Raw genomic sequence first — 26,859 nt, 5'->3', positions numbered from 1 at the left:
GCAATTGCTGTACCACTGCGCCACACCCCAGCCCTGATTTTTAGAGTTTTATAGTCAAAGAATGACAAGTCTATGAAGGGGTGACAGAGCCAGTAGGTGTTTGGTCTTGGGATGGGAGACTTAAAATCTGGGGATGTTGCTAAGCAGAGGCATTCAAGCTGGACACGGTAGTGCACGCCTGTATTCCCAGCAGCTCAGGAGGCTGTGGTGGGAGGATCAAAAGTTCAAAGCCAGCTTCAGCAACTTAGCGGGGCCCTAGGCAATTTAGAGAGACCCTGTCTCTAAACACAATATAAAAAAGGGCTTGGGATGTGACTCAGTGGTTAAGCGCCCCGGGTTCAATCCCCAATACCAAAAAGAAAAGAAAAAAACCAAGACATACATGTGGGTGGGGGGTTGAGGCAGAAGCCAGTGGACAATGGGCAGCTTCAGTTTGTTTGGTTGGAAACCCTGAGGCCCATCTCTGGTGATGAAGGCTGTTTGGGGGCCTCAGTAGAGGAAGGACATTCACCCCTACTCCACCCTGAGATCTTTATGGCTTGCTTCGTGTAGAAGACAGAGAGATGACCCTTTCCGAAGTGTTAGGTCCCTGAGTGATTCTCGCCCACGGTGATGCTGACAGGGCCTGTTTCTGTGTGGATCCAGGGTTTCCGTGGGGAAGTCAGTGGCAGTCCTGGTGTTCAAGTCAGTTGTCTGACCTGGGTATGGGGAGGCCAGAGCGGCTGGATGCACCTTGAAGACGTTACACCAAGTGGAAGAAGCCAGTCACAAAAAGACAAATAGTGTGTGATTCCCCTTAGAGGAAACGTCCAGAATAAGCAAATTTTAGAGAGAGCAGCAGAGAGATTACCAAAGACAGGGGATGGGGGGCGGGCAGCCAATAGGGAGTTGTCGCCTCATGGTAATAGAGTTTTGGTTCAGTGATGAGAATGGTTTGGAAATAGTGGTCGTTGATTAATATCATGAATGTACTTAGTAGCTCCAAACTGTAGACTTGAGAGGGGTCACATTGTTACCAGTTTTGTGTACATTTTACCACAGCCATGAAAAAACCGCCCCGTGCAGTGATCCCTCTGACCACCATGGGAGGAATCCGTGGCGCGGGATGGACCTCAGGTGTAGGGTTTTCTCTGCATTGAAATGCCATGTGAGTCTCACTTGTGGATCGCAGGGCTGTTTTTAGAATCAGAGAAGATGTTAGAGAAGAAGGGATGAACCTTGTCCTAATTCAGTACTTCATTCCCTGTGGTCAGTGCTCCAAGCCCTTTCTGGCTGAGGAGCTGGACTGGGAGAGGGCTTCTGTCACTCTGCTCCGTAGGCAGGTCGGATGGGCTCAGCAGGATTCCTGCTTCCTCCTGAAAGCACTGGGCATTGGCATTCGGGGGAGGCAGACAGGGCCGGGGCCAGGAAGGGGGCATGACATGTGGCCTTCTGATGCTCAGATCTGATGAGACCCTTGTTTTCTCCCTCAACAGAAAAAGGAGATTTCATCGCCCTGGATCTTGGTGGGTCTTCCTTTCGAATTCTGCGGGTGCAAGTGAATCATGAGAAAAAACAGAACGTTCACATGGAGTCCGAGGCTTATGACACCCCGGAGAGCATCGTGCACGGCAGTGGAAGCCAGGTGAGTCCCCGATATCTTAGGTCAGCCCCCCTGGGCCAGCATACCCTGGGGCACCTCCAGGTACCAGACTTCCAAGCACAGGTGTCCCGAGCCTTTGATGGGGGTCTCTGGAAGGAGTCCATGGTGGTGTATGTGGTAAGGACTCCTGGGTGAGGGAAGTGGCAGCCAGCATGGGCTGGACTTTGCTGCGAGAAACATCCACTAACTGGGCGAACTGAGGTCGAGGGGGGTGCTCAGACTTCACAGGGTGGAGGGTGTCACAGGGAGTCCCCGCAGCTCTGTGGGGTATGTGCTCTCATCCTGGTGGGTTCCCCAGCAGTGTTAGCAAGCCCTTGGCTGGAAACGCTCCTTCTTCCAGGTCATTGACCTCCTCCCCTTCTCATCAAAGTCTAGACCCTGTGCTAGGCTGTGGCAGTGACCTTGTTGGGCAGGAATAGAGTTCACAGCGCAGGGGACTGAAGGGTCCTCATTCCTGGTTGAGTAGCATTGTGTACAACCTTGGCATGGCAAAGAAAGAGGCAGGGCTTGCTTTGGAATTCACGGTCCCCTCCTCTGACGCTTGTACCTGAGGCCCACTTCCTCCTGGACCCCGGGCAGGCTGCTTCCTGTGGCTGAGGGCCATTGGCATGTCCAAGAAGGGTCGCCACCCTCTCCCCACCCTGCCCCATCTAGTTGCTGTGAGTAATGGGTCCCTGGCTCTCCAGAGCCCGGTGACCAGGGTTCAAGAACTCCTCTGGGGTTTGCAGGCATCTCTGGGTCTGCTGAGCCCGCCCCGTGGGGCGCTCTGCTGCTCCCCCATGGTCGTTCTGCTCTCTGGGCGGTGCCTCCTCCTGGTCGGGGCTGTGGTGTGTTCACAGGAAGGTCATGACTAAGTTCTCCAGAGAATCCATTGGTTCTGGATGGGCTTGGAGATGAGACCCAGGAACCTTCTCCTCGGGACTCCACTTTATTCCTAAGTTAGTGTGGGTGGGACCTGGAACCAGCCACCCAGCCTTTCTTTGTCCAGGAAACAAGGGCTCATCCCGGCCTCTAACTTGCTCCCAGGGTTGGGGTTCAGAGCTTCTCAGGCCCCATCACAGTGGGCATTGAAGGGGACACTATCACCAGAGCCCCTATGGCCAGCTGCTGACCCCTGCCTAAAGGTTCCCCACGGCCCCTCCTGTACTGGACCCTTCATCCGGGAGTGCAGGTGGCTGCTTGTCCATTAGCCTCTGCACCGCTCCTCTTCTGGGTGGCCCTTGGCTACAGGCACTGGCCTGTCACCCTTTGTTCCTAAGACTCTTGGCTTGAACCACCTAAGCCTGGTGCCCCCACCATTGAGCCATCACTCTGCAGACATTCCCGTGGGTTTTGGCCTGACCTCTCAGGAGCAGGGTTTGTTCATTCAGGGGTCCCACACATTCACTCCCACTTTTTTGTGTGTGGGGGTACCAGGGATTGAACTCAGGGTCACTCGGCCAGTGAACCACAACCCCAGCCCTATTTTGTATTTTGTTTAGAGACAGGCTCTCACTGAGTTGCTTGGTGCCTTGCTTTTGCAAAGGCTGGCTTTGAACTCGCAATCCTCCTGCCTCAACCTCTGGAGCCTCGGGGATTACAGGCCTGCGTCCCCCACCCCACCCCGGGCTAGTAACTTCCTTCTTTACCGTTGTCTCCCTCTTCCAGTCTCTGTCCCCAACTTCCCTCTTAGTTGCAGGATAACTTTGTTTCCTGCCGTCTCTATTTCTTCCTTTGCCTCTCTGACGATGGAATAATTTTGTATCATTACAACAGATACTTAATAGTGCTCGTTATGGGCAAGTCCCTGATACAAGCACTTGATATGTATTAACTCATTTAATCATTTCAATAGCCTCATGAGGCAGGTATTGTTATCATTCCCATTTTACAGATGGGAAATAGAGACTTAGCTGTTTATAACTAGCCACTGGGATCTGAACTTGGGTGGTTTGATTTCCAGAAGTTACAGTAGCAGCAACTTGGAGCTCCTAGGCAGGACTTTGTCTTTTATCTTTGTTTATTTATTTACTTAAAAAATATTTTTTTGATACCAGGGATTGAACTCAGGAACATTCGACCACTGAGCCCCATCCCCAGCCCTATTTTGTATTTTATTAAGAGACAGGGTTTCACTGACTTGCTTAGTACCTCGCTTTTGCTGAACCTGTAATCTTCCTGCCTCAGCCTCCTGAGCCGCTGGGATTACTTACAAGCATGCACCACCACGCCTGGCTATTTTGAGCGTTTTTAAATTGATTTTTAAATATTTTATTTGAAATGTTATTAAACTTCCAGAGAAGTTCTCAGACAAGCACAAGGAGCTCCTTTGGACCCTGTTCATCCGGATCCTCCAGTTGTCAGTTTTTCCTTTTATCCTTGTCTCCCCGCAAACACAAACACACTGAGTCTAAAAGCCTTAGTGTAATTTTAAGCTTTAACAACTTCATAAGCACAAATTCAACATTTTTTTTAAGAGAGAGAGTATTTTTTAATATTTATTTTTTAGTTTTCGGCAGACACAACATCTTTGTTTGTATGTCGTGCTGAGGATCGAACCCGGGCCGCACGCATGCCAGGCGAGTGTGCTACCGCTTGAGCCACATCCCCAGCCCCCCCCAAATTCAACATTCTTAAAACATGACTTAGGGCCGGGTATGGTAGCTGTGATCCTAGAGATTGGGAGGCTGAGGCAGGAGGATTGCAGGTTTGAGGCCAGCTTCAACAACTTAGCAAGGCTCTGCCAGGCACTATGGTGCACTCCTGTAATCCCAGTGGCTCTGAAGGCTGAGGCAGGAGGATGGTGAGTCCCAAGCCAGCCTCAGCAACGGCGAGGCACTAAGCAATTCATTGAGACCCTGTCTCTAAATAAAATACAAAACAGGGCTGGGAATATGGCTCAGTGGTCGAGTGTCCCTGGGTTCAATCCCTGATACCACTTCACCCCCCATAAAAGCAAGGCCCTAAGCAATTTAGCAAGACCCTGTCCCAAAATAAAAAAATAAAAAGAGCTGTGGATGTCACTCAGTGGTTAAGTGCCTCTGGGTTCAACCCCCAGTGCACAGTACCAAAAAAATAAATAAACAGTTTGGGGGAATTTTGGATAATAAATATGAATTTTTTTGTTGTAGCCAGTTTGCCATCTTAAGTCAGAAAGACTGAGTCTCTGAGTCTCTGTGTGCATTTTGAGAATAATAAGCATTTTGTCAGGAAAGAAAAAGACGAAAGCTTCTTAGGTGCTAAAATGTCGTGTGCCGAGGGGGGACCTCCCTGCTCCTGGTTGATGGCAGGCTCTGGGCAGCCCTGGGCTGGCTTCCTGCCTCCTTGAGCAAGCTCGTGGCCCTGGATTGTGGAAATTCCACAGAAATGGCCTTTTCTTCTCAGTAGAGCTCTCTGGGGATTGGCTTTGGCTTGGATCCCAGAGCTGGGGACGGACCCGGCCATGTGAGCCCATTTCAGGGTCCGCGGGCTTGCGGCTCCCGCCCCTTCCCAGGCAGCCCCTGTCCCCTCCTGCTGCCCAGCTTGCAGCAGGGGAGTCCGGAGGCGCGTCTGAGTGCAGATGGCTTGGGGACACGAGGACTGACTTAGTGATTGGTTTATATCAGTCTGAAATATAGGTCACCGGAAGCTTAGCCCTGGTTCTTCAGGGAGGGCGGTCATGTGTCCCTTCAGAGATGCTGGCTGCAGCCTGAAAAATAGTGGCTTGGGATGGCGGCTCCTAAATCATGATGGATTGGGTTCCTCTTACCCCGAGCTTCGGCCACAAGCCGCGCAGATGAGACCAACTGGGTTTAAATGGCTGCCTACAACATGAAGCTAAGAAAGCAGCGGAAAATCACACAACAGAGGGGTCTTTAAATAGGGGTGGGTGGCTCTGTGACCCTGAGGGTCCTGCTTGCAGGCTGGAAGGCGAGAGAGCGCCAGAACCCACGATGCATTTATTTACAGGGAAATTAACAAAGGATTTTCAACAGAATGTTCCTCACCAGATAAGGCAGGGGTGGGCTGGCCAAGCCCCAGTGGGTAACGCCTGGTCCAGAGTCGGGGGAAAGCAGACTTCTTGGCCGATCGAAGGTGGAGGCCACCTGCCTTGCGCAGCCCAGACGGCCTGCAATGCCAGACCGACACCCCCGTGGCTCAAGGCGGAGAGAGGATGCTCAGTATAGCTCATGGGTGGCCCCCACACCTAGGTCTGACTTTGGAGCTGGGTCAGGCATCTAGGGAACATGGGAATGGCAATAATGACCCCTGGCTCCCTTTCAGGTACACTCCTCCAAGGAAACCCTTCAGGCAGGTGGCCTTGTCTGGGAGCTTGGGCTGGAGCTACGTTGTGTGACTGAGTGGTTTGGCCTTTTCAATGCTGCCTTCTTCTGAGCACCAAGAGGCCTGGTGGCTGTGTTACTCCCATTTATAAAGAAGGTCTAGTGTCATAACAGTTATGTGAAAAAGACAGGGAGATTACCAAGACTGGCACACATATGCACAGGTTTGATTAATAGAAGCATAGCACTAAAGAAACGGGAGGTTCTGTTTCTACTAAGCTTTCCTCTGGTTGGAACACATATAGAAATCTATCTTCAGTTCTGGTTAGAAATGAGGGGAGTTATTTGAAGATCCAAAAAGTTTAGAAATGACAAGTCTTTTGTCATTTGCCGTATGCCTGCAGAAGCTTGAGAATCATTGTCCTGGGCTCTTCCCTGGATTCCTCAGGTGCATATGCACCTAATAATCATAGGTAACGTGCTCTAGAGCAGGCCAGCTTCGATTGCAAGCCAGTAAATAAGTTGTGGCGTACTCACACCGTGGAGTATTGTGTACCAATTCAAATGAAGAGTCCACAAAGACACCCAGCATGGTCGACTGTCACACGTGTAGTGTAGAGTGAGAAAACATAGACACCAAGCGGCTCATTTCCATTTATGTGCAGTAGACAGGGAGCACAACTAGTCAAGGGTGTTAGAAATGAGGGTGGCAGGGGAAGTGACCAGGCAGACATGAGGTTGGCATCTGGGTCTTGTCAATGTTTTTTTTTGTACTAGGGATTAAACCCAGGGGTACTTAACCACTGAGCCACATCTTCAGCCCCCTTTTAAATTTTATTTAGAGACAGCGTCTCAATAAGCTCAATAAGTTGCTTAGGGCCTCACTAATTTGCTGAGGCTGTCTTTGAACTTGCGATGCTCCCATCTCAGCCTCCCAAGCTGCTGGGATTATAGGCATGCACCACCACACCCAGGTAATTTGTTTTTTTTAAGTGAAAAGTATTTATCTGGTGCTCAGGATGAACCCAAAGCCTCCTGCATATTAAGCACTGAACTACTCAACTACATGCATCCCTGGCCCCTTGTAGTGTTTCCCGACGTGCGTGCCGGTGCTGGTGGCCGCAGTCTATGAGAATCTACTGAACGCTACACGTAGGGTGGGCGCACTTTTTGGTATGCATGTCATCCTGAAGCCTGTCTGTCACTGCAGTGGGCTCGGACTGTGGAGTTGCCATGCGGTTTCTGGAATTCACAGAGAAATCAGCATGGGAAGGGGCCAGAAGGCCACTCCCGCCGGGTGGTGACGGCGACCCATAACTAGTGTGTTGTGGAGGGATAAGCCGATTTTCTGTTATTTCTAAATTTCCTCAGCACCCAGATGACACAGGTCAGTGACTGCTGAGAAGCCTGTTCCCTCTGAGAAGTTTGAGATACTTCCTAAGAGCTGTGCTAGACACGGGCCACTCTTTTGGCTTTTGAGGACCCTCCAGTAGACGTGGTCCTTTCTGTGTGTAAGGGATGGAACCCATTACGTTCCTCCCCCAAAATGCTCCATCCCCTTGTCCCACCTGACTGCTCTCTGTGTCCTTCTAGCTATTCGATCATGTTGCCGAGTGCCTGGGGGACTTCATGGAGAAAAAGAAGATTAAGGACAAGAACTTACCCGTGGGATTCACATTTTCTTTCCCTTGCTGGCAATCCAAGATAGACGAGGTAAGGCAGATGCCCAGAGTGGGAAAGCTGATGAGCCCCCTTTTTTTAAAAAAAAAATTAATTTATTTATTCATTCTGATTTGTTATACAGGACAGCGGAATGCATTTCAGTTCATAGTACACATATAGAGCACGGTTTTTCATGTCTCTGGTTGTCCACAAATTAGAGTCACACCATTCGTGTCCTTATACATGTACTTAGGGTGATGATGTCCATCTCATTCCACCGTCTTTCCTACCCCCATGCCCCCTACTGTCCCCTCCCTCCCCTTTGTCCTATCTAAAGTTTCCTCCCATGCTACCCCCCACCCTGTCCCCATTATGGATCAGCATCCTCATATCAGAGAAAACATTTGGCCTTTGGTTTTTTTGGGATTGACTAACTTCACTTAGCATAATATTCTGCAACTCCGTCCATTTACCTGCAAATGCCATGATTTTATTCTCTTAATGCTGAGTAATATTCCATTGTGTGTATATCACATTTTCTTTGTCCATTCATCTACTGAAGGGCATCTAGGTTGGCTTCACAGTTTAGCTGTTGTGAATTGTGCTGCTATAAACATTGATGTGGCTATGTCCCTGTAGTATGCTGTTTTTAAGTCCTTTGGGTATAGTCTGAGGAGAGGGACAGCTGGGTCAAATGGTGGTTCCATTCCAAGTTTTCCAAAGAATCTCCATACTGCTTTCCATATTGCCTACACCAATTTGCAGTCCCACCAGCAATATGTGAGTGCATCTTTTTTCCCACATCCTGTTGTTTGTATTCTTGATAGCTGCCATTCTGACTGGAATGAGATAAAATCTTAGAGTAGTTTTTATTTGCATTTCTCTGATTGCTAGAGATGTTGAACATTTTTTTTCATATATTTGTTGATTGATTGTACATCTTCTGAGAAGTGTCTGTTCAGTTCCCTGGCCCATTAATTGATTGGGTTATTTGTTTTTTGGTGATAAGATTTTTGAGTTCTTTATGTTTTCTAGAGATTAGTGCTCTATCTGATGTTGCTAATGAGCCTTTTTCTCTGCTAACGTCTGCCCGTGGCTCACAGGAACCTGTGTATCTGGTATCTTTAGAAACACTTTCAGAAATTAATGTGAGGTCACCATGTAATTTTTTTTTTAAATCACTTTAGTTGCTGATGTATTTTTTGGAGACAAATCATGGTATTTATGGCTGCCAGGGAAAGTGAACTATTTATTAAACTCGAGCTAGTGAAAGGAAATACATCAGGTTCAATGACAATGGAGAGAGGAGGGAAAGTCCTCGGTCAGAGTAGCACAGTGTGGTGGCATTGACCTGGAGGCCCCCTGGTCACTGAGTCTGGGTCTGTCCCTCAGACACAGGCCAGTTTCACCACTGCACCTGCTGGGCAGTGGCTCCAACCTCAGAGAAGCCCTGGGTTCCCCTATCGGCCTGTCGCACCTGCCTTACTGTTCGTATCTTATTTAATTTATCTGTTCATCAAGGAAGCACTCAGATCTATCGTGTGATGTCATTTACCTCAGAAAACTGCAAGGATATGAAATAAATAGACAAGACACAAGGCTTTCCTATGTGCAGAAACAGACACCCCAGCCCCCCAGTCCCTACTCCTAACAATAGGACTTCTTGTCCAGGGCCTAGCAGGCTCTGTTTAAATATGCATCCCACAGCTAACACACATGGTCTTCAAACTCCTCTGTGAGTTCAGTGCTTATGAGTCCCATTTACAGATGAGAAAACTGAGGCTTATAGGACTTAAGAGCCTTCCCAAGGTCCCTCAGCCCAGGAGGTAGCAGAGCCTGTGCTCACCGCTAGTCCACATTGCCGCAGTGCGGTAACCTTTGGGCACAGGGCACCTTCTGCCATGGCAGGCAGTATCCTGGAGCCCTGAGTCAGCAGGGTAAGCACCCACTTCTGGGCACTGCTTCCTGCATGGGAGCCCTGGCTCTTAAGGTTTGTGGCATCAGCAGGAAGGCATGTGAGGTCCAGCAGGCCAAGCCCTCAGTTCAGGTGGAGAATGGAGGTCCTTGCAGAGTCACAGGGCCCCTAAGTGGCAGAGCCTGGGCCAGGGTTCCAGGCCCCACCTTCCCTCAGTGCCTCTGAGATGCTGCTGGGTCCTCTTTCACCCAGTCAGCCTACCGTGGTCACATCTGGTGTCTGGCACTATTGCCCCTCCAAGCTGTGTAAAGCAATTTGGCCTCCAGAGTGTGTCAGCCAACCTTCCATGAAGCCTGTGGCTGGTACAGCAGTCGCCCCGTGTCGGTGGGAGACACATAGCAAACCTCCAGCAGATGCCAGAGTCTGCAGGTAGCTCCAGACCACACAGGATGTAGGATTTTTCCTGTATGTATACACTGTAATGAAGTTTAATTTATAAACTAGTCACAGGAAAAGGTCAACAACCATAACTAAAAAAAAAAAAAACGGAACAATCTTAACGAAACACTGGAATAAAAGTCATGTGAATGTACAGTGTCCCTCAAAATGTCAAATGGCACTGTGAAGTCTGACAAGTGATCTGATAACCAGTGTGGCTACTAAGTGACTATGGGTACTGGCCAGGCCTGGGAGAGAGTGGTCAACAGACCGGCCTGTTCCCCAGAAGGCACAGTCTTCCAGGGACTAAAATGCAGCTGGGGTCTGGCTACAAAGCCGACTTCCAGTTAGGCTTGCTTGCTGTGTGACCATCCTCACGGGCACAAGAGCCTTCATGGTGGAGCACATTTGCTTGGAAAGGGCCACTGAGCGGCCAGGCTGCCTTCCAGGGAACACGCATGTCACAGACACTTCAGGAGCCTGGGACCTCTAAGATTGTCCAAATCTAGATCAGCTCCCTTATTCTAGATAAGCAAAGTGAGTTCAGAGGAGTGGAGGGAACAGCCCTCAAGAAAAATGGGCAGGAGGTTGGAAGTAGAAGCTGGTCTCCTGATCCCAACCCCCTTGGTCTTCCACAGCACCAAGTTCTCTGAAGCTTTTGAGGGGTAAAGGTCAGGGGAAGAAAACAGTGTCCAGAGATTTTTGCAGTCCCCAGCTTAGCCATAGTTGCTCCTGAGCAAAGAACCACAAACTCACCTAAGGGCTTACCCATCCCCATAGTTATTTTTCTTTTTAGTGTCTTGAATTTTTAAAAAACATCCAAAAGCAGCATGCAGAGCTATTAAAATAATATAAAATTTTGATGCAAAAAGAATTCCTACCCCTTCACATTCCCAAGTGAATAAATCATTGGCTGTCTATTCTTGATGTTTCCCCATTAATATGCAAACAGAAATGGGTTCATAGTATATCAATAATGCTTATAAATGTTTAGATTCCAAAGAGGTGCACGTCACACTAGTCAACACTGTCCTTTCAATATCTAGGACTGGCTCGCATAAGCCCGGCAGCCAAGAACTCTGTTGGCATTTTGTTTCTCTTTCCCATTTAGCTGTGGCCTTTTTTCCCTGGAGCCATGAAGCCATGTCATGAATGGAAAGTCCTGAGGCGTCAGGTCCTCCTGGAGTTTCCCTTGCCCTCTATATATTTGGTGGTACAGGGTAATGGGGTTTGTACTCAGGGGCACTTGACTACTGAGTCACATCCACAGCCCTATTTTGTATTTAGAGACAGGGTCTCACGGAGTTGCTCAGTGCCTTGCTTTTGCTGAGGCTGGCTTTGAACCCACGATCCTCCTGCCTCAGCCTCCTGAGCCACTGATTACAGGCCTCTGTGCCTGGCCTCTTGCTTTCTTTTTAAGTGGGGTCTGACTACAAAGCCGACTTCCAGTTAGGCTTGCTTGGCACTGCTGTACCTACTGGCCACTTGTTTTATTCTGGTGTGAGCTGGAGACTGTGGGCCCGTTTTTTCCTCCTCTGTGGTTGCCCCGAGAGAAATCCATCCTGGGAGTAAACAGGAGAGGAGCAGACGGACTCTCACCCGGGTGAGCTCGAGAAGGCCACTGGACCCCTGCTGTCCTCCTTGGAGCAGCCCCCAGCGGCCTGGGGCGTGCCAGGCTCCCGACTCTCTTCCCATTGTCCACTCTCATTTGCAGGCCATCCTGATCACCTGGACGAAGCGGTTTAAAGCCAGTGGCGTGGAAGGGGCAGATGTCGTCAAGCTGCTGAACAAAGCCATCAAAAAGCGAGGGGTAATTTCTCTCAGGCTGCACAGAGGGGAGGAGTGGAGCCGGGTCCTAAAGCAGACTAAAGCCCTCTCTTGGGGGCTGTAGTGCCTGAACCCGAGCAGGGCCAGGTGAGGGCCCAGGAGTGTTTAGAGCCAGACTCTCAAAGATACCAGGGCTGGGGCCAGGAGATCACCTCCCAAGGGGAGTGTGGGCTGAGGGAGCCACAGACTAGCCTGCGGGCTGGAGCAGAGACCAAGGAGCTGACCTTCTCGTGGGCACGGGATCTCCTGCTTCCTGCAGTGGTTTGTGGAAGAACGTGACTCCGTGAGTAAAATCCACTCCCCAAAGGATCCTAAGCCAGATAATTAAGGGGACCGTGCAGTTTCCGTAAGGTAATCACAGTTCTCTAATCCAATTAGTTTGAGTCCTGGCAGCAACGAAGCCAGCACCACCCCCCAGAGCTCGGGAGATTCTGAGAACCGGTGCGCTCTTGCCAAGCTCTCTGGGGTGGGTGATCCCTGCACCCACGTGGGTGTGGACACCAACACCCCGCTATCCTCCCCAGGACTATGACGCGAACATTGTGGCTGTGGTGAACGACACGGTGGGGACCATGATGACCTGTGGCTATGACGACCAGCAGTGTGAAGTCGGCCTGATCATTGGTAACAAGCCCCGGTTGCTCAGCCCAGCTTTTAGCTGATGATTTGAGGCTCCGCCCTCCGGCTCCCATGTGACTGCAGCTCCCACGTTGTCTCCCAGGCACGGGCACCAACGCTTGCTACATGGAGGAACTGAGGCACATTGATCTGGTGGAAGGAGACGAGGGGAGGATGTGCATCAACACTGAATGGGGAGCCTTTGGGGACGATGGATCACTGGAAGACATCCGGACCGAATTTGACAGAGAGTTAGACCGAGGGTCCCTCAACCCTGGAAAACAGCTGTGAGTTTTTGACATTCTCCTCTAGCTCCCTACATGATCTCGGGGGACACTTAACAAAACCCCGGGGGTGGGGTGGAAGCTGGAAGGGTGCAAAGCCAGGTGATCCCAGATGCAAAAGCCCATCAGATGTGCATGATTTTTGGCTCTTCATTTGGACAGAGGCGCAGCTGTGGAGTCAGTAGCTTTCAAAGCAGTTCTTAGATATTATTCTCTTTGTTTAATTACATGATAATTGTGTCCTTGGGAAACATTTTGAAAATTCAAAGCACAGAAGCATCAGTATAAAGATACGGTTGAAAGACATTCCTACATGCTGTAGTTGCCGGTCTGCTGCTCAGGAGGAGGGGACCTCATCATACGTGGGGCCTCAGTCGAGCAAGGGAGAGGGAGCGTGCATTTGTCAATATTGTCAGCACATATTCATGGAGCACTTTGTGCTGAGCTCTGTGCTAGACTCCAGGGCTCCAAAACAGTGCCTTCCCTCCCAGGACTTACCATCCCTATGGGAAGATGGGTCACATCGAGCTACACAAGTCACACAGACCTTAGGAGAAACCCGTGTCAAGCACAGGAGGGAGGATCAGAGTCCATACAGCATCCAACTTACAGGCGGGTGGATTTTGGCCTGGCGAGTTCCTGGCATCATTCAGGCTAGAGTGGATGTCGCTTTCTCTGAGCCACTTTTTTCCTGAAGTGCATGCGCACATTTCTCTGTGATGCAAGCAGGCCGCCAGCCCTCTTGAGTTAGCCCAGCCTCTGGCAGCCTTGTCCTGGGCTTGGGTTCTGTCAGCCTGCAGAGAGGCGCGCGCAGACCCTGTACACCTGACGGCCCTCACCCTGATGCCAGACAGAAACAGGGGTTGACTGAAACCCGTCATCTGACAGATCTCCATGCGCCCAGCTAAACAATTGGTCTTTCCACCCGAATTAATGGAATTGCATAATCATGGGTGGCAGCCCTCCCCCCACCGTGGGGGAGGGGGAGTGGAGGAACCAGGTTCTCAGTGAGAGGCTGTCCAGATTCTTAGACCCAGAGATGAGCTTCTGCTTTGCAGGTACCAGCTTGGGGATAAGGGACTCTAGTTCCAAAGCTATGACAGGAACAATTTTTGGGGGTTCCCTCCCCAACCATGAACCTGACTCCTAGTCCTAAAACCTGATCCCAGCTAACATGAAGTTATTGCCAGTGCCTGTGGACGCTTCACCAAAGAGCCTGGATGTGCTTGATTACAGGGTGCCTTGGGCACCTCTGAGTGGTCTGTGACATACGGCATCTGCATCCTGTTGTATCCCTAATGTCCCCCAATCTCCACAGTCTCAATCACATGTGACCTCAGGGGCTTCAGATAAGGGGTTATGTGCTGTAGCTTCTATCAGCCACTTACTCAGATGTCTCCCTTCTCAGCAGTGTGGACAGGCAGGTCACTGTGGTTGCTGAGCAGACGTGATCTAGGCCCTTGTCTGTATCCTTAGCCCAGTGTGGGAACCCTGCCTGGCTTGCATATGTAAACCTGGATTTCGCTGCCATATGGGTTTTTTTTTTTTGGTACTGGAGATTGAACCTGGGAGCACTTAACCACTGAGCCACATCTCCACCTCTTTTTTGTATTTTATTTAGAGACAGGGTCTCACTTAGTTGCTGAGGCTGGCTCTCGATCCTCCTGCCTCAGCCTCCTGAGCCACTGGGATGACAGGCGTGTGTGACTGTGCCCGCCTCCCTTCTTTTATCTTCAACCCTCTCCTTCCCTCCAGATTCCTTGGGTTTCTTGTTCTGTTGTCTGTGTTGCCTCTGGAATCCCCAATTCCATCTCCCTCTGATTCCTTATTGTCTCCTTCAGGGTGCGAGGAGAGCCTTTGCCCCACACAGCAGCCAGCGCCTTGGCCACAGCGGCCGACTCTGGAGAGGGAGCCCTGTGGCCTGGGTGGTGGTGGAATAACTGCACAGGTTCCCGGCCCCACGCCCTCTTTTTCTTCTTGTTCTGCCCCAGCCATAGAATCTCTACCTGGCCATGGGCCTCTCCCTCCTTTTCCTTCCCCAGGCTGACTGCTGGGGCCAGTTGCTGTGCACGTCCTCGCTCCTGACCCCGACCCCATCTCAGCCCTGCCTGGGCCCACCAGCAGGCATGGTGCTGCTCCTCGATGCTGGGCCCTGGCCATCGGGGTCTGAGTGCTGAGAGGCAGATTTCATGTGGGCAGAAGGGACGCACGGCCGGGGAGAGCCACTGGCTCCACCAGCCTTTGGCTTGTGCAGAGAGGGGCTCTTGGGAGGTGCCATGATTTGTTCTGTTGCTTCACAGCTTTCTAAAGACTGAGAAAGGACAGACCTGGCCCTGGCTCCATCTGGAATAGGGTTATCAGTGCTGCATTTGTGAAGGACCATTGGGTGGGACAGGAGCAGATCATTGTGGGTGTCTCCAGAAGGCAGAGGAAGAAGTGGTGATGGGGTGCCAGCAGCCGGACATTAGCTCATCCTGACGTGGAAACTTCTCCTTTTGTCACACTGCCCAGTGGTGGACGGGCTACCTAGGAAGTGACTGGAGGAAGACAAGCAGAAGCTGGATGAGGGATGAGGCTAGGTAGCCCTGCCGTGACAGTAGTAGCTAACATTGAACGGCACTGTCCATGAGACAGATAGACAGACTGCACAGGGTTAGAGCAGAGTTTCTGGTGTTCCGTTTAGCTGGGTTCAACATATGGGTTTGCCACTGTTAGCTCTGTCCATGGGCGAGATTTATAACCTTTGCTTCTCAGTTTTTCCATCTGTGAAGTGGGTATAATGCCAATGTCTACTTTGTAGAATGGTAATGAGGATAAAATAAGTTAAAATATTTAAAGAGCTGAGAAAAGTACCAGAAACATAGGAAGGTCATAAGAATTCATTATTGGACACCATAGTATTTAACCTATATTAACCCACATCCTCTGTATAATCTGGTAAGAGGCCCTGTTATTGTCCCCGTTACAAAAGCGAGGAGACTGAGGTCCAGAGACGTGAGGAGCCCAGTGAGGACCCCAGTGGAAACGGAGGCAGGGCTGAGCCTGGGTAGTCAGGCTCTGCCTGGCTCCTTCCAGCTTGGTCCTCCACAGGGGCTGGTTCCCATAGGTGCCTGGGGTGGCAGCTGGGCAGCTAGGACCCAGAAGGATGCTCCTTCCAGGGCGGTGGCTGGGCGGTCCTGTCTGGTCCTGCAGGAGCAGAAACAATGGGGACTCTGTCTCTGAAGAGGCTCTGAGCTTGCTGACAGACTGCTGCATGCTCAGGTCCTAACAGCATCTGGGCTTCCAGGCCCGGCTCTGACTGGAACAGATTGTTTTGCTGTGTCACTATCAGTTCTGGGGATGCCAGCCCTGAGAGGGGAGGCCGTGCTCTCACGGGGGCCTGCCTCTTTGATCCGCCCTCCTCAGGGTTTCCTCCTGGCCCCTGGTCAGCCAGGATCGGGGCTGAATCTGGCTCAGATACAACATGGAGCCCCTGTTCCCTGGTTCTGGCCTGGGCCTGTCTCAGTTGTGTGTTGGCCTCAGTCTTAGGCTCCCTGTAGCGCTGAGCAGGGGGGAGAGGCTGCTGCAATAACCGGGCTGCACCTCACGCCCCCCCAGGAGAGGGAGTGGCTCGCTTGATTTAGCTGGAGCAGGACATTGAGCTCACTGGCTTTCAGCCTCTCAGACCCCATCCCTGCAGCTAAGGGTGAAGTCTGTTGGGGCAGTTGGGGGTGACTTTCTCTAAGCGCAGAGGGTACCAAGAAGGTGATCTGCAAATGTCCCAGCAGCAGCCCAATGAGGAGAATACTTCCTTGACACCCCCTTCCCACAGGAGGGCCCCTGATAGAGGGATGGAAGTCAAAGCCCTCTAAAAAGCACAGCAGGCCTGGGTGTGGTGGCACACCGTAATCCCAGTGGCTGGGGTGGAGGGGATGAGGCAGGAGGATTGTGAGTTCAAAGCCAGCCTCAGCAACTTAGTGAGGCCTTAAGCAACTCAGCAAGACCCTGTCTCTAAATAAAAAAAATATAAAGGGCTGGGGATGTGGCTCAGTGATTAAGTGCCCCTGAGTTCAATGCCCAGTATCAAAAAATTAAAAATAAAAAGCATAGCAAGCCTGGCACAGGCCTATAATCTCAGGGATAATCTCTAGGGTGGCTGAGGCAGGAGGATCACAAGTTTGAGGTCATCTTCAGACACTTAGTGAGATGCTGTCTCAAAATGAAAAATAGAAAGGTCTGGGCGTATGGCTCCGTGGCAGCGCACTCCTGCATTCATCCCCAGTACCTCAAAACAAAGCAACAGAACACGGCTGACAGTTTGTGAGGGATGATCGAAGTCCACCCGCTTGTCTTGGGGCCTTCTCATTTGTCATTGCCAATCTACGTCCTAGCATTCCCCTGCCTCTAAGCTGCCTTCCCCGCCTCCTCCTGCACGTCTCTTCTCCCTGGCACAGGCATGGGGGTGACTTGCCCCTTCTGGAGTCTTCGTCCTGGTCCCCTCTTTGTTGAATCACACGAGCGAGCGTGGTTTTGCCTCCCAAGGAGACTGGGAGCTTGTGAGTGGTGACACTCCTTTTGTGTCTGTCCCCTTCCTCACGTGCTGCCCCAGGGTTGGGTGTGGAGGAAGGACTGACAGGTGCCCATGTGCTCTCTCCTGCAGGTTTGAGAAGATGGTCAGTGGCATGTACTTGGGGGAGCTGGTCCGACTGATTCTGGTCAAGATGGCCAAGGAGGGCCTCTTGTTTGAAGGGCGGATCACCCCGGAGCTGCTCACCAGGGGCAAGTTTAACACCAGTGACGTGTCCGCCATCGAAAAGTAGGTGCTACGCGGAGGCTTTCTGGGGATAGAGGGGACAGAGAAGGGAGATAGGGCCCTTCCAATCCTGGCCGGTCCATGATTAAAGAAGCACCTAGTTAGCAGCCAATGCTTCCTGGGGGGTTTTCCCTTCCAGTTAGGAAAGCGACCCCCCCCACCCCGCCTCCCCCTTCTCTCCTCTCCCTCTCACATATGTGCAGCCTCAAGGCAAGATTATTGCTGAGGAAGCTCCTGACTCCACTCCTAGTGTTGAGTGACAGTTGACCAAGCCCAGGCCTGGGTTCTTGGAGCTCCCTGTAGATATGTCCTGACCTCCTTCAGACTGTGTTCCAGGGAACCCTAGAGACCTCAAGATGATAATTGGATGATTCCAGGGCCAGTAGGTTTGAGAAATATAGTACAATTTATCCTCCTTTTAGAGATTTACAATATTTATTAGCCTATTTAAAAAAAAAAAAAAGAAGAACCTAGTTCCCTTTGGTGAACTCATTCATTTAGTTAGCTTTCCATCACTGTGACCAAAACATCTGACAAGAACAACTCAGAGGAGGGAAAGTTTATTCGGGGCTCATGGTTTGGGGTCTCGTCCACAGACAGCCGACTCTGGGCTCAAGTGAGGCAGCACGTCCCGGGGAGGGTCCCGGGAGGGGCCCAGCAGAGGAAAGCCACCCAGCTCGTGGTGGGGTCAGGAAACAGAGAAATGGGGGGAGAGAGACAGAGAGAAGGGGCCTCAGGGAAGGTGCACCCTTTCAGGGGCGCCCCCAGTGACCCGCCTTCTGTAGCCACGCCCCACCTCCTGCAGTTACCACCCACTCAGTCCAGTGAAACTCAGGTGGACAGATCAGATTACAGCTCCATGATGAATCGTTTTACCTCTGAATATTCCTGCATTAACAGGAGCTCTGGTGGGACACCGCCTATCTCAGCCATAATACTCATTATTTCCTAAACTTCTTTTGTGCCTCAATCCCTCCCCACCCCCACACATATTCAGGGAACATCTGTTAACAGCCAGAAATGTGCCCTGAAACAAGTTTGCGAAACAGTCGATTAACAGATGAGATTGGGTAGTTTGACAAGGGACAACCTGACCGCTGGCCTTTGGCATCCCCAAAGAAACCCAGAGTCCAGTGTCTTCACTCTTAGTCCCGGCCTTCACTCTGAGAGGGACGTAGGTAGGCTTGATCCCAGTGCTCTTGTGGCTGGCTTCCGTGTGCCCCTAGGTTCAGGAGGTGCCACGTGGCTTCCTGGGGCCACTTACATAAAGACGAGGCCAGCGTGCCGCCATCCTCAGTGCCAGGAGTGCTGGTGCGTCCCCACAAGGAAGGAGTCATTTTCCCCGCCCACTGTGTGGTCCTGGGAACTCTCATGCACATCGGCTTCTGTGTGGTTGGAGCAGAAGCAGGTTTTCTGGGCATTAGTAAATCTGTGCCCTGGAATTTGTCCTAGTGTTGTTCTCCTTCAGGAGCCGTTAGTGCAGGGGTACACCAGGCAGGGAACCCTGCTCCTGAGTTTCCAACCATCTCTCTTTGCAAGTCTCCTGGGTGCCTGAGAACGGAGGGGACTGGGGGAGGGTCCAGTAGGAGCAGGGCAGCGGCTTGACTTAGTCCTGTGTGAAGTCAGGAAATACCTGCCTTCTTCTTGGTCTGCTTCTGCTCTTGGCTCTTTACTTAGCAAGGATCATAAAATGCACTTGACCTAGCCCCAGAAAGCATGTCTACATTTTAATGAAGGCTTTCTCCACAAAACACCCTATAAGCAGGGATGTTAGATGCTTTCTTTCGAAAAATCAATACAATGTCACTAGTTCCGACTCACCATTGGGCTGGAGTTAAGACTCCAACTGAAAAGCATTTTTAAAAGAAGTTAAAGCCTTAAGAATCAAAACAGGAATAAAATTGTCATCATTTGCCAATGATAAATGTCTTTGTGGAGAATTCTCCCCCAAAGTCTGTAGGGAAGTGAATAATATCTGGAGATAATATTAGAAAAGTCCATTATGTTTGTCTATTTACAATAATTAAAATGTGTCTATATGTTTTTGAAATAAACTTCTCATTTTGGAATAACTTTAGATTTGGGGAAAATCTACAAATGTAGCACCAGGGCTCCTTCCTGCACATTCCTGTTGTTAACCTGTTAGATCACTGTGTCGTTAAAGGGCGGTGTACGAGTGTGTCATTTTCAGAGACCAGGTACAATAACAGCAAAACTGTAAAGTCCCTCTGAATGAATCTCACAAAAACTACACAAGACATGCACGTGGGAGATTAAAATTTTGACAGAAAAACCCCAGGAAGGCGCAGCTCACAGACCCCATGAGCAGCCTTGTCCCCCAGGCCTCCCCTGGTCCTGGGCTTGGGCAGAAGCAGCTGTGGCCCTCCCTGCTCAGCGGCCATCTCAGCTGTGCTCCCCTCCACGCCTGGCCTACCAGAACCCAGCCGAACAGTTGTCCCTGCCACCAGCAGGTGTGTGTTGGGGAGGCGCTCCCTCCCTGGGCTCTTTGAGGCGTTGGACCTCCCGGTCCCGCCTCTGCACACCCGGTGAGTCGGGGTCAGCCTGGAGTCCCCGTGCTCTGCGCTGCCTGGCTGGTCCCTCACTCACAAGCTCTGGGCTCCAACCTCACAGGAATAAGGAAGGCCTCCACAATGCCAAAGAAATCCTCACCCGCCTGGGAGTGGAGCCATCTGACGACGACTGTGTCTCGGTCCAGCACGTGTGCACCATCGTGTCCTTCCGCTCTGCCAACCTGGTGGCTGCCACACTGGGTGCCATCTTGAACCGCCTGCGTGATAACAAGGGGACCCCCAGGCTGCGGACCACGGTTGGTGTGGACGGCTCTCTGTACAAGACGCACCCACAGTGAGTCTGCCTTTGCTGTACTTGTCTCTCAGAGTTTTGCAGCCAGTGAAAGGTTTTTTGTTTTTTATTTTGCAGACAAGGCATGTCTGGTTCTGGGCAAAGAGGTTAAATTTGCCCTTTGGGGAGGCTCGCCCTTAGTGGATTCTCTCTGGTGTTACCTCAAACGCCATTAGTATCTTTCCTTATCTCTAGCTGCAGGGGCGCTGGGCGGAATGTGTCTGTAGCTCATCTGCATTTCATCAGGAGGAACTTCATCCTTCTTGTAGTTTAGGTTGTAGGTACGCCACCCATATTCTTGTTTCAGAAACTCCTGATAAAATTCCCCAGCTCCTTGGCCATTCCTTTTTTAAGTGAGGAACTTGTCACTTGAGACCAGAGAGATATTAAGTAAATGGTCCCCACTTGCTGCTTTCTTGTCTGTTGGCTGTCTTGGCCAGTCTCCGCTCCATGGCCAACCTTAGCTTCCAGAGCCTACTAGGTCACTAAGGACATGACTTGAGCCAGGCGTGGTGGTGCACGCTTATATTCCCAGCGACTCGGGAGGCTGAGGCAGGAGGATCTCAAGTTTAAAGCCAGCCTCAGCAATTTAGCAAGACTCTAAACAATTTAATGAAACTCGGTCTCAAAAAAATAATAAATAAATGAATAAAAGGGCTGGGGATGTGGCTCAGTGGTTAAGCACCCCTGGGTTCCATCCCTGGTAGCAAAGACAAATTTTAATTATTTGTTTGGTAAGTTTTAAGAATGGACTGCCTGTGGCATGGGTTTTGTATACAGGACCGCAGGTAGTTTCCCACTGTGCATGTATTTCACACAAAGTGTATATTTCACACAAAGTGATACTGTATCAGATACTGTGCCTTCACATGGTGCTGGTGAGCATTGGCCCTGAACTCCTGGGCTCCAGTGATCCGCCTGCCTTGAGACCCCGGGATTAGAGGCACACACCAGCGCACCAGCTTTTTCTTTGGAATTTCTTGGCTAATTTTTGGACAAGAGACCAGGCATGGTGGTGCATGCCTGTAATCCCAGCAGCTTGGGAGACTGAGGCAGGAGGATCACAAGTTCAAAGTCAGCCTCAGCAATTTATTGGGGCCCTAAGCAACTTAGCGAGACCCTGTCTCAAAATAAAAAATAAAAAGGGTTGGGGATGTGGTTCAGTGGTTAAGTGCCCCTGGGTTTAATTCCCAGTACCCCCCACCCCACCCCTGAAAAAATTTTCTGGACAAGAAAGCCTAAGGGTTTGCAACGTCACATGATTTTGACTGTAGTAAAAAGTATATAACATCAAACAGATCATTTAATCATCTTGAAACATGCGGCATGTTTCATGAGTTTATTCTTTTTTTTTTAAGAGAGAGAGAAATTTTTAATATTTATTTTTTAGTTTTCGGTGGACACATCTTTATTTTATTTTTATGTGGTGCTGAGGATCGAACCCAGCGCCCAGCGCATGCCAGGCCAGCGCGCTACCGCTTGAGCCGCATCCCCAGCCCATGAGTTCATTCTTATTGTGCAACGATCACCATGAGCTGTATCCAGAAACGTTTTTCCATTGCAACTTCACATTTTAAACAATGACTTTAATTCGGTTTTTGCATCGTTTCTCATTTCAGAAGTAATATTTACTCAGGATGGAAATTTGAGATAGTTTAAAAAGTTGCAAAAAGAATAGAAGCCCTTCTTCTTCTCTTCCGTTGGAGTCGACTGCTGTTAATATTTTGGGAAACCTTTTTTCCTCTTCCCCTTGGCAGCAGCCTCCACACTGCAGAGCGCAAGTTCTGTGTCTTACGCCATCCTGTCTTCAAGGTCTTTTCCAGCCACTAAGAATGTACAGGATTTGGGAGTGGGGATGGAGGGAAAGAAAGAGCCCATGTGAAAATAAAAAAAAACAAGAGCGATTATTTATTGAGTCCTTCCTCAGTGCCAGTGACTCACATAAGCATGTTGATTACCTTATTCAGTTTCCAACAGGACACTTTCACACAGATCCGCATTTACTCCAAGGTCAAGTTACTAGCTCAAGGTCACTTATGCGGACATGGTAGTGCTCACCCTTGTTTTCAGATCTGACTTTGAAGCACAGTGCTTTGACTAGCAAGGTGGTCTCCTTGACATGGTGGAGGACAACATCTCTGGACTTTGAATTTTTTGTATTCATTACTTATAAAATAATGAGGATCTTTTTATGGGTGATTGTGGGCAACTTTGTTTTTCTTTTTTCACACAGATGATTAAACCCAGGGTCTAGCACGTGTTAAGCAAGTGCTGACCTACAGCCCTGATCCTTTTTATTTTTCATGTTGAGACAGGGTCTGGCCAAGTTGCTGAGGCTGTTCTTCAACTTGTGATCCTCCTGCCTCAGCCTCCCAAGTAGCTGAGATTAAAGATACGCACCACCAAACCTGGCTATTTTTCCGTTTTCCTTGTCTGCATTTGCTTTTTTTTCTACCATGGATGTATAGGACTTGTGTAATGAAAAAAGCAAGTGTAGAAATGGAACTAGAGTGTGGTGAAAGAAAGGGGTACCAAGCCGGGCACAGTGGTGTACACCTGTAATCCAGAGGCTCGGGAGGCTGAGACAGGAGATTAGCGAGTTCAAAGTCAGCCTCGGCAATTTAACAAGGTACTAAGCAACTCAGTGAGACACTGTCTCTAAATAAAATACAAAATAGGGCTGTGGATGTGGCTCAATGGTTAAGCGTCCCTGAGTTCCATCCCTGGTACCCCACCCCATAAAAAAAGAAAGAAAAATAAAGGGGTACCAGAGGACTGGGGATATAGCTCAGTTGGTAGAGTGCTTGCCTCACATGCACAAGGCCTTGGGTTCAATCCCCAGCACCACAAGAGGCCCCTGACCGGTGGCTCAGTCCAGCCATCATGGCACGCCCACTCCACTTTCTTCCCCAGGTATTCTCGGCGTTTCCACAAGACCCTGAGGCGCCTGGTGCCCGACTCCGATGTTCGTTTCCTCCTCTCGGAGAGTGGCAGTGGCAAGGGGGCCGCCATGGTGACCGCAGTGGCCTACCGCTTGGCTGAGCAGCACCGGCAGATAGAGGAGACCCTCGCCCACTTTCACCTCACCAAGGAGATGTTGCTGGAGGTGAAGAGGAGGATGCGGACCGAGATGGAGATGGGGCTGAGGAAGCAGACAAATGACAAGGCTGTGGTCAAGATGCTCCCCTCCTTTGTCCGGAGCACCCCAGATGGGACCGGTGAGGGCCTGTTGGGACTGTCAGGTCCTCCTGCTCATGACAGTGACCCCATCACTGCAGAGCTGGGATGGGGTGGATCCTCCAGTGGATGCGTTTGCACTAGTGATGCCTGATCTGGCAGGAGAGGGAAGCTCATTCCGACTCTTCTCCATTTTTACCACCAGCTTGTCCTGTGTGTGTGGCTCAGGGCTGCTAAATCCCTCTGGCCCAACCTCCCGGTCCAGCACTGTCTCTAAAGCCATGTTAGAATTAGGGAGTTGGTTTCACCGTAGAAGGAAGCTGGGCCCTGAGGTTGTTCTAGGTTGGCTCACAAACATGGCAAAGTGTCAGAAGAATCAACACACAGTGCTGCCTTCCTCAGTCCCGGCAGGGTGTGTGTGAAGGAAGCAGGGTCCCTGGGCTTGTCACATCTAGGCAGATTGAAGAACACCATCCAGTGCCCAATGCCACCTCCATGGTTCTTATTGGAGCTGAGCTTTGTGCAGAATCTGAAGAGCTTTGGGGTGGATCCTCGGAATAATGCGTGTTTGTGATATGAATATCTTCTGTGTAAGTTACTTATATGCACTAATGATGCATGATTGGCCAGAGCAGGACACTTAGTGGCATAAACGAGCAAGCATTTATTATTGCTCACGAGTCTCTGTGTCAGCGGGATGGTTCTGCTTCTCTGGTCCAGGCTTGGCTGACCTCTGCTGGACTCGTTCCTGAGCTGCAGTCAGCTGGACGGTCAGCTGGGAGGGTGACCTGCTGGGGTGCAGGGTGCTTGGCTGCGTGGGTCACCCTCCAGCAGGCTACTTACTGGGCTTGGGCTCTTCAGTGGCAGCAGCAGGGTCCACCTGGAGGCAGAAAAGGACTTTAAAGCCTCTTGGAGGCTGAGGTCAGGACCTGGCTCAGCAGTGCTTCTGCCGTATTCTGTTGGACCCACGATCCAAGGGGAGGAGAAACAGACCCCCATCTTTTGGTGGGAAGGATAGTGGCTACTTCTGCAAACACTCCACACGTTGACATGAATTATTCATTTTTGTATGAAGTTCCCTAAAATCAGGGCATCGTTGCAAGTCTTTTTAATAAGGCTTGTGAAGTTTATTTGTTATTGTGACAGGCAGTTCACTCCTGGGGCCTTTTGTCCTTGCAGTGTGACTCGGTGGCTGTGGGCAGTGATTTAGTACCCACCCCTCCTCAGAGCCCACGCTGTGTACTGGTTGGGTGGTTCCAGCTCCCACCCCCCTACCCCTGTGTGCAACCTGGAGACCCTCCTCTTGCAATTCTGGAGTCTAGGGCTTGCCAGCTGCCCAGAGGCACGTAGCAGTTTGTGGCATTCTTTGTGTTCTTTACTCTTAACAGAGCATGGTGACTTCTTGGCCCTGGATCTTGGAGGAACGAATTTCCGTGTCCTGCTGGTGAAAATTCGTAGTGGGAAAAAGAGAACAGTGGAAATGCACAATAAAATCTATGCCATTCCCCTTGAGATCATGCAGGGCACTGGGGAAGAGGTGAGTTGGATCTGCTTTTTCATGTCTGTAGTGTGTGCACGGCACACACAGGCCTGGAGGTGCCCGTGGTCTCGTGAGGACCAACACCTGCCAGGGATGCCCCCAGCTGTGCATTTCTTCCCTTGTGGCCCCAAAGCACTGGGTATTTTCAGCCTTGCCTGGTCCACAGCGCTCTGGTGGCTGGTAGATCCTGGAGAAAGGGGCTTGCTCTGCATGTACCTGTGTGTGTGTGTGTGTGTGTGTGCCTGTTTGTGTTTATATGTGTGCCTGTGTGTGTGTGCCTGTGTGTGTGTGCGCGTGCCTGTGTGTGTGCCTGTGTGTGTGTGCGCATGCCTGTGTGTGGTGTGTGTGTGTGCCTGTGTGTGTGTGCCTGTGTGTATGTGTATCTGTGTGTGTGTGTGTGTGTGCTGAAAGTATGAAACCAGAGAGAGCCTGGGTGATCCCTTCTTGTCCCCTACAGCTGTTTGACCACATCGTCTCCTGCATCTCTGACTTCCTGGACTACATGGGGATCAAAGGCCCCCGGATGCCTCTGGGCTTCACCTTCTCATTTCCTTGCAAGCAGACGAGTCTGGATGCGGTGAGTCTCTTCCTTTGGAATAATGATGGCACCTGCGTGGCCACAGTGGGCTGGCCCTGGAGGCCTTCTCCAGGCTCGTTGTCACCCCTACGTGTCTGCTTCTGGCTTCCATGGCCCGGAGAGTGTACCCAGGCTTTATTCTACCCACCCCAGAGCATCCTGAGCCCTCCTCTCCTCTCGCATTATTGACAGCAGTCTCCTCTTCTGGGAAGCCTTTGGGGCCTCCAGGCACCAAGAACCTCCTCACCCTCTTCTGTGTTCCCTGGGGTGTCAGATGGTGGCTTAATACATGCTCATTTGATAGATGAGACGAAACAGGGCCCAGGAGGGGCTGAGGACAGGCTGAGGACTAAGCTCTGAGCACAGAGCTGAGGGTTCCTGTTCCTGTCCTCAGGGAGCTCATTGCACCGAGGGATCCGCCTTTCCGCTTGCATCCAGCACCTGTGCAGGCGGGGCTGGGGTGGCGTGGCTGGGTACATGCAGGCACAGGGAGTGGGTTGCGCCCTCACCCAGGCAGGACTGAGCCTGTTTCTTGGAAGAGTTGTTATTCTCTTATATTCCAAACAAGTTGGGCATTGCAAATGGGGGCGTGGCCACGGAGGGGGCATCGGGCCAGGGTTTGAGGCATGATTGGCAGTGCTGGGAGAGCCAGGGAGGGTGACGTAATGCCATCCTGCACTGTGACTTTGGCGCTGGCTCCTCCTAATTTAGAGCTGAGCAGTTGGATCTATATAAATGTGTGTTGTTGTTTTTGCAGTTTTTAAAGCCTTAATGATTTTTTTCCAAGCAGTTTGCTTCCACTGTCACCTTATATTCCTCATAGTGACTTTGCCTCTGTGGCTTTTTTCCCCCCAGCAAGTGTGCAACTTCCACTCAATGAAGCTGAGGTTTACTTGGGGTAGTATAGGAGTTATTAAGATCATGCCTTCTTTCAGTTAGGTAGTCAGTAAATTCCTCAGGGGAGCTAGTGGGTCATGCCATGGCAGCACCAGGCTAAGATCCTGTGTAAGAATTGTCCAGTATGGCCATTTCTTTATTTTTTCCTTTCTGAGTGATACTGGGGATTGAACCCAGGGCCTCGTGTTCTACACCCCCAACCCCAGTATTGCCATTTTCCTAAGGACTTGGACATAGCCATTAACTCTATGTGCTTCAGTTTCTCCAACTGCAAAGAGGGGATTTTTAAAGCTGCCAGCTGCCGAGCACCATGGTGTATGCTCTAATCCAGCAGCTCAGGAGGCTGGGACAGGAGGATCAGGAGTTCAAAGTCAACCTCAGCAGCTT

General features: G+C 50.7%; 1 protein-coding gene across 1 annotated transcript in view; it reads left to right on the top strand.

The window, feature by feature from the left end:
- Hk1 (hexokinase 1) overlaps positions 1–26,859 on the top strand; it is a 72,025-nt gene that overhangs the window by 29,529 nt on the left and 15,637 nt on the right. The window contains exons 3-12 of the mRNA XM_046419665.2: positions 1,476–1,624; positions 7,477–7,596; positions 11,613–11,708; positions 12,250–12,349; positions 12,447–12,630; positions 17,267–17,422; positions 20,051–20,284; positions 23,195–23,499; positions 24,847–24,995; positions 25,456–25,575. Of these exons, the coding sequence (XP_046275621.1) occupies positions 1,476–1,624; positions 7,477–7,596; positions 11,613–11,708; positions 12,250–12,349; positions 12,447–12,630; positions 17,267–17,422; positions 20,051–20,284; positions 23,195–23,499; positions 24,847–24,995; positions 25,456–25,575 (1,613 nt within the window). The remainder of the gene's footprint in view (positions 1–1,475; positions 1,625–7,476; positions 7,597–11,612; positions 11,709–12,249; positions 12,350–12,446; positions 12,631–17,266; positions 17,423–20,050; positions 20,285–23,194; positions 23,500–24,846; positions 24,996–25,455; positions 25,576–26,859) is intronic.

This window comes from Marmota monax, unplaced genomic scaffold (assembly GCF_021218885.2).
Source record: "Marmota monax isolate L192 unplaced genomic scaffold, Marmota_monax_Labrador192_F-V1.1 WCK01_AAM20220418_F8-fsc00019, whole genome shotgun sequence".
Classification (NCBI taxonomy): domain Eukaryota; kingdom Metazoa; phylum Chordata; class Mammalia; order Rodentia; family Sciuridae; genus Marmota; species Marmota monax.
The sequence above is the reverse complement of the archived record's forward strand: the minus strand, read 5'-3'. Positions and strand labels throughout refer to the sequence as shown.